At 43.3% G+C, this 11481-nt stretch overlaps 1 protein-coding gene across 1 annotated transcript; it reads left to right on the top strand.

Moving 5' to 3' along the window:
• Positions 1–747: 747 nt before the first annotated feature.
• On the top strand, positions 748–4098 carry LOC123410515 (protein CWC15 homolog). Its single transcript, XM_045103462.1, has 7 exons — positions 748–978; positions 2471–2577; positions 2731–2772; positions 2865–2949; positions 3328–3418; positions 3509–3615; positions 3747–4098. The coding sequence occupies exons 1-7, from the start codon at positions 848–850 to the stop codon at positions 3868–3870; spliced, it is 687 nt and encodes a 228-aa protein (XP_044959397.1). The 5' UTR covers positions 748–847; the 3' UTR covers positions 3871–4098.
• The last annotated feature ends 7383 nt before the right edge of the window (positions 4099–11481 follow it).

Raw genomic sequence — 11481 nt, 5'->3', positions numbered from 1 at the left:
GAATTACACCGTGATTTGTGTGCGAGTGAGCACATCGTGTCATAAGAAGAGAAAATAATCCGTACAACAAAAAAGGAAGAGTAAAATAATAATCTTCAACATATAATTTGTCATTTAGTAATGCTACAAAATATATGTCAAATCAAGACAACACGAGCTCCATAAAACCCCCACTTTGGAGCATGAGATGATGTTCTTAGAATTCATCCATGGAGCTCAGTTTCTCACTCATATATACTACCTAGGGTTCAAGATAGATCATTGAGAACTCATATATGTGTACTACCATGACCTCTCTTACAAAAAAAGAAACACACCCAAAATATATGTCAAATCAAGACAACACAAGCTCCATATGAAGGCCAAGTGAAATAGGAAAAACTATGAGTACGATAAAAGAAATAGTTGCGAGTTTGGGAAAAACAAACTTACACATTTTCTAAAAATGTCCACTTTTCATAAAAACAATCACGTTTCCAAAAAGCGAATGGAATCTTATAATTTTTTTCGAAAACTGACTGCAAATGCGCGCTACAGTACTTCGGTGGCTACGAAAATGGATAGTTTTGACGATTCAATTGGGGGCCCTGAGATTCTCTACTACAGTACACATTAGGGAGAAGGCCCGTCGACTTGTGGAGAGGCCCAGTTTCTTGTCGCTGGAGGCCCGGCCCAGACACGCACCAGCCCACCAGGAAGGAGACAAGGCGAACAAAAAACGAGCTTCTCCAGGGTCCTCTCCGCAAAATCTCCAACGCCAGTCCAAATCCAAACCCGAAGGAGGGAGAGAGGCTAAGCTAGGGTTCCGCCTCCCACCGGCCGGAGAGAGAGAGAGAGAGAGAGAGGGATGACGACGGCGGCGCGGCCTACGTGGGCGCCGGCGAAGGGCGGGAACGAGCAGGGCGGCACGCGCATCTTCGGGCCCTCCGGGAAGTACTCCTCCCGCGACCTCGCCGCCCACACCTCCCTCAAGCCCAGGTACAAATCCAGTTCAATCGCCGGTCCGCCCCGCGCTCCGATTCCGATTCCAATTCTGTGCCCCTGCTGTTCGAATCGCCCGTCTGGTTAGAGATTTGGAACTCAGGGTGGGGGAAAGGGTGCTAGCTAGGGTTCGTCGCCACTGGAGCCCTGAACTCCGTCCAGATCGGGGCGTCTGGCCTCGTCGACCTCGGTGCGGTAGGATTGCTGGCGGCAGATGGCCATCGCTACCTCGTCGCGGGCTGGGGTGGTCGTGTATCGCCAACTCTGTTATAGTGGTTTTGCATCTGCTTAGGACCTGAATGGGGGACAGCACAACCCACCCTGCTCTGCCAATCGCTTGTAAATGGACGCACCGCTTGCTATTTTTTACGAGGTTGCCAGGGTTGGGTCGATTTCTGTATGTACAACCTGACGAGCCAAGGCGCTACTTGTTTACTGCAACAACTCAATTAATTAACCAACATACATACGTACATACTTGGCTTGAGAAAATACGGATGTGCGTGGAAACCTGCGGATGTCAAACAAAATGTAGCCGTTTACTACTTTGTTAGGTGGTACACAGAACAAAGAAACATTTTAGATGTTTGGAGCTCGGCTAGCTTACTTAGCACCAAGTGTTAATGTTCTGTAGGACTACCTGAATCATGTCTGCTGCTGCAGCATATGGAGAATAGATTTAAGCACCATAAGAAAATGGTTCATCATGGTGCATATGTACCTCATTTGGGGTTTATTACCTGTTATCCAGAATCATGGACACCGTATATGGCTAAAATAGGGATGGCTGGCCCTGAACTTGCTCATTGAGCTCTGTGCGATAGAGTGCTAACGGTCGCCAGTCCTTGCATTGCCGCAGGATGTGGTTGGTGTTTTGCCAACTATGGTTATATTGCTTATGTTTTGGCCCTGAATAGGTCATTACAACCGGCTTTTCTCTGGCAATTTTTGCAAATAGTCTGCTACTGTGTTCAGTGTTGCCAGGATTAGGTCGATTTCTGCACAAACCTAGACACTTGTTTACTGCACCAATACTACTGGTTAAATAACGTACTGAACACACCTGACCTAAATAAGTCCACGTATGTGGAAAAACATGGGTATATCAAACAAAATGTAGCTATTTATTACCAGGACAACCAACTATTTTGCATTTTGGAGCTGCGGTAGCTACTTAGCACCAAGTGTAACTGTAACGTTTAACTTAAGCACCTGAATTTGTCTGCTGCTGCTGCATCAAGACAGTAAATCTATGAACAAATTGCTTACCATGGTTCATATATTTGGTTCTTCATATGGGATTCATTACCTGTTAACCAGAACAAAGAATACCCTATATTGCCAAACTCTTTCTTCAGCCTTACATGATTGGTTTGGTTCTTGACCCTGTGAATCCTGAACAAAAAGGGCTGGCAGTTCTTAATAGCTCTTCTTAGATGCCTTACTCTCAATACATACTTATACTGACATTCCCCCCTCTTATGTGCAGAAAAGAGGGACAACAAACTCAAGAGGAGGTACAGAAGAGGAATCTTAGGGATGAACTTGAGGAGCGTGAACGCAAGCACTTCTCATCCAAGGATAAGTCCTATGTTGGTAAGACCTCTGAATCCATCTGCACTTTCTCCCTCATTTGTGCAGATAGTGTTTGCCATATCTTTTCTTCCGTGATGTTTGTCTATTATTGTTTCCTTGTACCTAGGAATTGTAAATTTATAATTGATTGGTTCACTCTATTTTTTCTCACAGACGAGAGGGACCGGCGAAAAAGTTCAAGCCTGCTTTTAGAAGGTCGGTGACACTATGCTTTACCAAAGTCTGTTTAGTGCCTAGGTTCAAGGCAGCATAATTATTTACATGCTCCGTTCTTCTGGTCATCACAGGTTCAAAAAGGGATGAAGATAAGATAGTTCCACGTGAAATTGATGCAGACGACTCTGACGTGGAGCTCAAAAGTGATGATGAAAGGTCTGTTTAGTTCTTGCTCAGTAGTTTATCAATCACACCCGTTCAAAATGTCGAGGAGACTTCTTGTTGTTGCATGGATGGGATTAACTGATATATCCTCTAACTGCATGAATGAACTGTATGCTGGATTGGAACTGAAACTGTTCAATATGAGTTATCTACCATACACTTCGGTATTGGGTGATACACATTCTGATGCTGGCTAGCATGCTTTCCGTTGCAGCCGGATTATGTTTATGTTTACAACAAAATAATAATGCAGCAATTGTCCAGATATTTTGTTGGGACAGAGCTGTTTATCTGGGCCCAGTTTTGTAGTTCAGCTGATCATCCCATCTTATTCTATATCTTACTTATCAAACTGAAACTTTTATTCAGCGATGATGATGACGATGACGATGACACCGAGGCCCTAATGGCAGAGCTTGAAAGGATTAAAAAAGAAAGAGCTGAGGACAGGCTTAGAAAGGTTTGTTGTTTTATTCTCTGTATTCATTTCGAGGCGCTCTTATTCTTTAGGTTTGGAGTATTAATGTGAAATCACGTCTGTTTGCTGCAGGAGCGTCAGCAAGCAGAAGAAGAGGCCAAGATGAAGGAGGCTGAGCTGATGCGAGGAAACCCGCTGATCAATATGAATAACTCCGGCTCCTTCAACGTGAAGAGAAGGTTAGGAATAGTGATGCCTACTGTATTCTATTGTATGCTTCTTTTATGTTGCGGCTATCCTTTCTTAAGAAAGTAATGCTGCCATGCTTTATGATGAGGTTAATCATGTTTGATACATGTGTTTGTTGCAGGTGGGATGATGATGTTGTATTCAAGAACCAGGCTCGTGGAGAGACCAAGACACCGAAACGGTTCATCAACGACACCATCAGAAGTGATTTCCACCGCAAGTTTCTGCATAGGTACATGAAATGATGCTGCTGTACGCTTTATGTTGTATGGACAGTATGCATGCTGGAAGAGCCTGTGATGTTTCTGTATTCCGAACATCGATTTGTATGACATAACTGTAATATCTTTGTTATCGTACGATGATATGTTCACCCTGTTCCTAAGAGTACAGAAAAGAACCCACTGCTTGTATATTACTGATGCTTTGCTGTGACCCCAGGATCTTTCTATTACTAGTATTTACTATTTGAATTCTTTCAGACCCACCTTGACCTAGAAAATATGTATGCTTGTGGTGTACTCAGTTTGTGTGACTGCCCAGCAATCTTGGAAAATGTTTATATTTTTAGCCGAATCCATTGAGCGCTTGAAACAACAATTTTTTTGCCGTCCTTTTCCTGGGAAAATGGTATTAACTGAGCTAGCACCGAAGTTCCTTCTCTATTTGATTGCTCTGGTTTGGCTAGATGGACAGTTGGTGAGAGTTTAGCCGAGCAAATTTGCAGGTTACTCTTTGCCTCTGTTTCTGATGGTATTGGAGTCGTTGTACTGCTCGGACATTGATATCTTGGTTCTCCATTGTTGGCTGGCCACTTTCTCCATGGTGGCAACATTTATTTTCTCTCCTTGTTTAAGGCCTTGTACAATGCAATGTGCTTAGGGAGGTTATTATAGTAAAATAAACCGAGTTCTGCTTAAGCATGAGTGCTTATCTCTACAGGAGGGCTGCCTAATTAAGCGCCTAGCCGCCTACCTTCTACAAATAATAAGCAGCAATGCTTGAATAATTTTTTTTTTCTCTAAGCACCTTCTATTGTTCAATGCCTAATTGGTCAGTCATTTCTGCTTGCACCGTTGCATCTGTTGTATTCTTACTGTTCAGAATTTGCATAGAAGATATCTTGATTTTGTTAATCGATGTTGAGCTGATATTGCCTGTTCTTGAATTTGAATAATTACCTTATTTTTCTTTCTTTTCTATCTCTCTTCTAGTTTTTATTTTTTATTTATTCGATTTGTTTGTTACACGCAAATCGAACTTCTATTTGCTTGCAATTGAAGCTGCGTTCTTGGTTTGTTGTTGCTGTTTTGTTGGGGTCTGATTTTGTAACCAGTGTAGAAGTAGTGAGAGTTTTAACTGAGCAAAATGGCAGGTTACCCTTTGCCTCAGTTTCTCATGGCATCTGGGTCGTTGTGCTGCTCGGAGATCAATCAAGCCTGGTTCTCATGCTGTTTGCTGGCCACTTACCCTGGGGCTGGTGAGTGAGGATGGGTCAACATATTTTATCTTGGTTGAAGTCAGTGTGTCGTCCCCTGCATGTTGAGTGATTGGGATTTCTTTTGTTGGCCTTGGCTGACTGTTTTACCCTCTAGAGAAGATAGGGTTGATATGTTCAGGCAGTGGTTTGCTATCTACTACTGGAGCTCCTATTCCTAACCTGCATTTATTTAATTGTTCGTTTGACACTGGGTTAGTTTGTTGATTTTTTTATTAGATTAGACACGTAGTGAGAGTTCATGCGAGCAAAATGGCAGGTTACCTTATGCCTCAGTTTCTCATGGCATCGGAGTCGTTGTGCTGCTCGGAAATCCATCACTGCCTGGTTCTCACGCTGTTTGCTGGCCACTTCCTCTGTGGCTGGTGAGCGAGGCTGGGTGAACATATCCTCTTTTGGTTGAATCAATCAGTTGGCCTCCTTGCTCTACAGTTTTCTTATTGTCCAGTTAGTTAGATATGTTTTTGTCAGCCATGGCTGAATTTCTATGTTTTTCTATTTTTCAGTTTCGTTGCTTGGTATGTTCAGATTGTCGCTGCTGCTTATTGCTATCTTTCATTTAGAGCTGTGCTCCTTCTGGCCAATGCTTTTGTTCTGATTTTTCTGCCTTGTTCAGCACTGGTTTGTTTGATTATTTCTGGTTAGGCTATACTGAACTTATGGAAGTTTACGCGAACAAAATGGCAGGTTATTCTTTGCCGCTATTTTTTTCATGGCATCACTCCCAGCTCTCCGCTGTCCATGACCAGTCCCCGTGGGTTTGGTCTGGAGGGCTAGGGGTAACATTTCCTTGTTCAAGCGTTCAGTTGATCCAGCGTGTATTCTTGTTTCTTGTTCGGCAGAGGTCGAGGAAAAAAGATACCGGAGCTGTTAATTCTCTTGTTCTTGTTGATCAGACAATTACCAAATGAAGTGATTTATGTTATTTTCTGGTCTGCCTATTATGTTGAATTGCTTACAAATCAAAATGAAAGGCTATTGCTGTGTTTCTTTGGTTGATTTTGGTGAATATATGCTTAATCTTTTTTCTTGTTAATTTTTCTGGGATAGCAACAATCTTGTATACTGAGGTTACGTAGGCAGAACTTAATTGCTGCTTCTGCTGCCGCTGTATTCTTTGTCCCAGAAGAGGTTGTGTTGTATTTGGCCATGGATCAGGTGAGGATGGAAGTAATGTAAATGATTGTGAAACTCTCACCCCGCTTTTGTCTGTTTATCTCTTGGTGGGGGTTAATCCAATGTTAATCGTGTCACAGAACCTTGAGAGACAAGATGAGACACTGGAATTTACAGGGTCACCTTTGGCCCGTATGCTGCATGATTGACAAGAGTTACTGTAGGACCTTGATATTCACCACATGTGCTGACACAAAGGACCTTGATAACTCGTTCTATCGTATCTAGGAGTCAGCCCACACGGCCTTGTATGGGCGGACACATGTTCGGGGGCAGCTACGATGGCCCGCATGCAAAACCATTGACAACTACTCATCTCCACCCCCTAAGTGTGGACTTTAGTTGCCACGTGTAATTAACTATAATTTTCATGTCTAATTAATTGTAATTGTCATGTGTGATCAAATTTAGTTGCTATGTACTCCCTCTGTTTCTAAATATTTATTGTTAAGGAAAACTAGATTACTTCTCCCCAACAACAAATATTATGGTACAGAGGAAGTATCGTTAAATATAGTTGTAATGTGAAACTAATAGGAGTTGCCACGTCTGGTCGAACCATGGTTGTCATGAAAGATCAAACATAATTGTGATGTGTGATTAACTAGTTGTCATATATGTACTATAGGGGAACGCGGCAGAAAACAAAATTTTCCGGTACTGCTCCTAGGATCATTATGGAGATGCTTTCAAGGTTTTTGATCTGGTCATTACCGACTCGAAGGCGCAACGGAAGTGGAGTCAATGAAGATCGGCGGTGCACCTTGTAGCTAGGATGTACAACCTTCCAACCATGAGAATGCTCTCTTTGGTCTGCTCCTTGGACAACCCTTAAGGAGGCAGTCGGACAGTCCCTCATACGGTGTCACAGACAGACCTTCGGAAGGCATTCATAGAATCTTGCACGGTCACACGAACAGCCCTGCGGGAGGCACTCTTGAACTAAGATCGAAACTACGATCTCTCTGCGGGGTTGCACACATACAATGTCAGCTATCCTGCAGGGCTTTACTGTCCGGAACTAGTTTCTGTCGGAACTCAGACAACCTTTTAGCTCTATGAAACTATTTTAATGGAAGGAGAGAGAGAGAGCGAGATTATGCATGTCATTTGTATGGGAGTTGGAGTGAGTGTGGAGAGCTCCTCTCCACCTCTATTTATAGGAAAACCAAGGGATAGGGTTGGCACAAAAAATTTACCAAAACACCCACCCTTTTATGTCACACATCAAGGGCATAAAGGGCATAAAAGGATGGCAAGTGGAGCTCCATGAAGGAGCACCACCCTTGCCGTCCAAACCCTTGTACCCCCCCCCCCCCCCCCCCCAAAACAAAAAAATGGGGTTCCCACCCTTCCATTTCATCCCTAGATCTTTTGAGATCCCCTTTAGATATTTTCTCAAAAATCAACTGATTAGTGCCTTTTACTATTCATCAAAACATTTTTCTATGTTCGAAAAAATCTGAAACTTTTTTTATAGGCCTACAACATTTCCAGTACCCACCAAAATAAATTTGTACGCGTTCCGGAACTTTTCTGAATCAATGATTTTCTTCAACAAAAAGCAACCAAGACATTTACGGCTGCTCTCGGACATTTTTTGTTTTTTCTTCGAATTTTTTTCACAAGTCCCGAAAACAATTTTGGCACTTCCAAAAAGTCATATGCCAGAAACCTTCTTGGCTTAATGGTTTACTCTGGAACAACTTTTCGGTTTACTCGAATATTTTAGTGTTCTCTCCGGAACCTTTCCGTTTTCTCCACAACTTTTCCCATAATTTTCTCTGAGACTCCATGTCTAGTATTCAGCAGATAGATAACCCTTAAGTGTGTGATCCTATAGGTTCGGTGAAGTATAGACATGACCCGAAACACTTTTCGATCAATGATCAATAGGGAACCGTGGACACCCATATTGATCCCTATACCCACACAAATGATTATTCAAGCGAACTTGCAGTTTTCCATGTGCTATTACCGTTGCTTTGTGATATGATACAAACACCCTAGGTGAGACTTGTCAGCAACCCCATGGATCAACAACTTGTCCACTATGTCAGTTACCTCGTTGCCGGTTTTGTTCTTCTTTCTCGTTTCGTGTTTCGACATCCCTGTGATCAAATCACATTGTGTCTGGCCAGATGATGATGGATACCTTAACACCGAGAGGGCCCTAAGAATATCTCTCCATCGTCGGAGGAGCAAATCCCAATCTTGAGCTACCAAGTTACTTGTCATACTCTTCCATGAACCCGTAAGTAGGTGTAATAGCCACCCTGTTACAGATGACGTTTAACAAAACCAAAATTCACGAAGTAAGTATGAAGGAACTCGACACTCTCATGCTCTAAGGAATTATGCAAACGTTAACTTTCTCTCTATGATAAACCATTTACTTGTGACGAATGTATCTCATAGCTTAACATCAATTCGGGTCGATTCAACACAAATGTTCTTCTAACATAGTGCCCCCAAAATTGTTGGCATAGTCTTGCCCATGACAAGGAAAACAAGATCATCATGCGTTTTACCGTTTATTATACCACACGTGCACATGAGCTATTCTTAGAGGCATAACTAGGAATACATTTACCGTTTATTATACCACACGTGCACATGAGTTTCCCTTCAAGGCTCGTGGTTATTGCACACTCGGGAATCATTGCAGTTATAGCATGGAACATAAACATTCATTATAAACTTGGAGATACAAAATAATAATAATTATTGCCTCTAGGGCATATCTCCTACAGACTCCCACTTTCACTAGAGTCAATATCTGTTGGGGAACGTCGCATGGGAAACAAAAATTTCCTACGCGCACGAAGACCTATCATGGTGATGTCCATCTACGAGAGGGGATGAGTGATCTACGTACCCTTGTAGATCGTACAGCAGAAGCGTTAGTGAACGCGGTTGATGTAGTGGAACGTCCTCACGTCCCTCGATCCGCCCCGCGAACAATCCCACGATCAGTCCCACGATCTAGTACCGAACGGACGGCACCTCCGCGTTCAGCACACGTACAGCTCGACGATGATCTCGGCCTTCTTGATCCAGCAAGAGAGACAGAGAGGTAGAAGAGTTCTCCGGCAGCGTGACGGCGCTCCGGAGGTTGGTGATGACCTTGTCTCAGCAGGGCTCCGCCCGAGCTCCGCAGAAACGCGATCTAGAGGAAAAACCGTGGAGGTATGTGGTCGGGCTGCCGTGAAAAAGTCGTCTCAAATCAGCCCTAAAACCTCCGTATATATAGGTGGGAGGGAGGGGAGGAGGCAGCCTCAAAACCTAAAGGTTTGGCCGAAATTGGAGGTGGAGGAGTCCTACTCCAATCCTACTTGGAGTAGGATTCCACCTTCCCACTTGGAAACTCTTTCCACCTTGTGTTTTTTCCTTCTCAAACCTTATGGGCCTTAGTGGGAACTTATTCCAGCCCACTAGGGGCTGGTTTATCTCTTCCCATAGCCCATGAGACCCCTTGGGGCGTGACACCCCTCCCGATGGTCCCCGGCACCCCTCCCGGCACTCCCGGTACACTACCGATGAGCCCGAAACTTTTCCGGTAATGCACGAAAACCTTCCGGTAACCAAATGAGGTCATCCTATATATCAATCTTCGTTTCCGGACCATTCCGGAAACCCTCGTGACGTCCGTGATCTCATCCGGGACTCCGAACAACATTCGGTAACCAACCATATAACTCAAATACGCATAAAACAACGTCGAACCTTAAGTGTGCAGACCCTGCGGGTTCGAGAACTATGTAGACATGACCCGAGAGACTCCTCGGTCAATATCCAATAGCGGGACCTGGATGCCCATATTGGATCCTACATATTCTACGAAGATCTTATCGTTTGAACCTCAGTGCCAAGGATTCATATAATCCCGTATGTCATTCCCTTTGTCCTTCGGTATGTTACTTGCCCGAGATTCGATCGTCAGTATCCGCATACCTATTTCTATCTCGTTTACCGAAAAGTCTCTTTACTCGTTCCGTAATATAAGATCCCGCAACTTACATTAAGTTACATTGCTTGCAAGGCTTGTGTGTGATGTTGTATTACCGAGTGGGCCCCGAGATACCTCTCCGTCACACGGAGTGACAAATCCCAGTCTCGATCTATACTAACTCAACGAACACCTTCAGAGATACCTGTAGAGCATCTTTATAGTCACCCAGTTACGTTGCGACGTTTGATACACACAAAGCATTCCTCCGGTGTCCGTGAGTTATATGATCTCATGGTCATAGGAACAAATACTTGACACGCAGAAAACAGTAGCAACAAAATGACACGATCAACATGCTACGTCTATTAGTTTGGGTCTAGTCCATCACATGATTCTCCTAATGATGTGATCCCATTATCAAGTGACAACACTTGCCTATGGCCAGGAAACCTTGACCATCTTTGATCAACGAGCTAGTCAACTAGAGGCTTACTAGGGACAGTGTTTTGTCTATGTATCCACACAAGTATTGTGTTTCCAATCAATACAATTATAGCATGGATAATAAACGACTATCATGAACTATGAAATATAATAATAACTAATTTATTATTGCCTCTAGGGCATATTTCCAACAGTCTCCCACTTGCACTAGAGTCAATAATCTAGTTCACATCACCATGTGATTCCAACGAATCCAACACCCATATAGTTATGGGGTCTGATCACGTCTTGCTCGTGAGAGAGGTTTTAGTCAACGGTTCTGAAACTTTCAGATTCGTGCGTTCTTTACAAATCTTTATGTCATCTTATAGATGCTGCTACTACGTGCTATTCGGAAATGCTCCAAATATCTACTCTACTATACGAATCCGTTTCACTACTCATAGTTATCCGGATTAGTGTCAAAGCTTGCATTGACGTAACCCATTACGACAAACTCTTTAACCACCTCCATAATCGAGAAAAATTCCTTAGTCCATTAGTTACTAAGGATAAATTTCGACTGCTGCTAGTGATTCAATCATGGATCACTCTCTGTACCTCTCAACATACTTTGAGTCAAGGCACACTTCAGGTGCGGTACACAGCATGGCATACTTTAGATTCTACGGCTAAGGAATAGAAGACGACCTTCGTCTATTCTCTTTATTCTGCCGTGGTCGGGTTTTGAGTCTTACTCAAATTCACACCTCACAACGCAACCAAGAACTCCTTCTTTGCTGGTCT

The sequence above is a fragment of the Hordeum vulgare genome, chromosome 7H, assembly GCF_904849725.1.
Source record: "Hordeum vulgare subsp. vulgare chromosome 7H, MorexV3_pseudomolecules_assembly, whole genome shotgun sequence".
Taxonomy (NCBI): Eukaryota; Viridiplantae; Streptophyta; class Magnoliopsida; order Poales; family Poaceae; genus Hordeum; species Hordeum vulgare.
This window is presented reverse-complemented; position numbering and strand designations above follow the sequence as displayed.

What these genes read in the sequence shown, in the direction of transcription:
- LOC123410515 (XM_045103462.1), top strand. Translation starts at nt 848, where the DNA reads ATGACGACGGCGGCGCGGCCTACGTGGGCGCCGGCGAAGGGCGGGAAC. An exon ending in CACACCTCCCTCAAGCCCAG is followed by an intron (nt 979 to 2,470) that starts GTACAAATCCAG and finishes TCTTATGTGCAG; the next exon opens with AAAAGAGGGACAACAAACTC. An exon ending in TTCAAGCCTGCTTTTAGAAG is followed by an intron (nt 2,773 to 2,864) that starts GTCGGTGACACT and finishes TGGTCATCACAG; the next exon opens with GTTCAAAAAGGGATGAAGAT.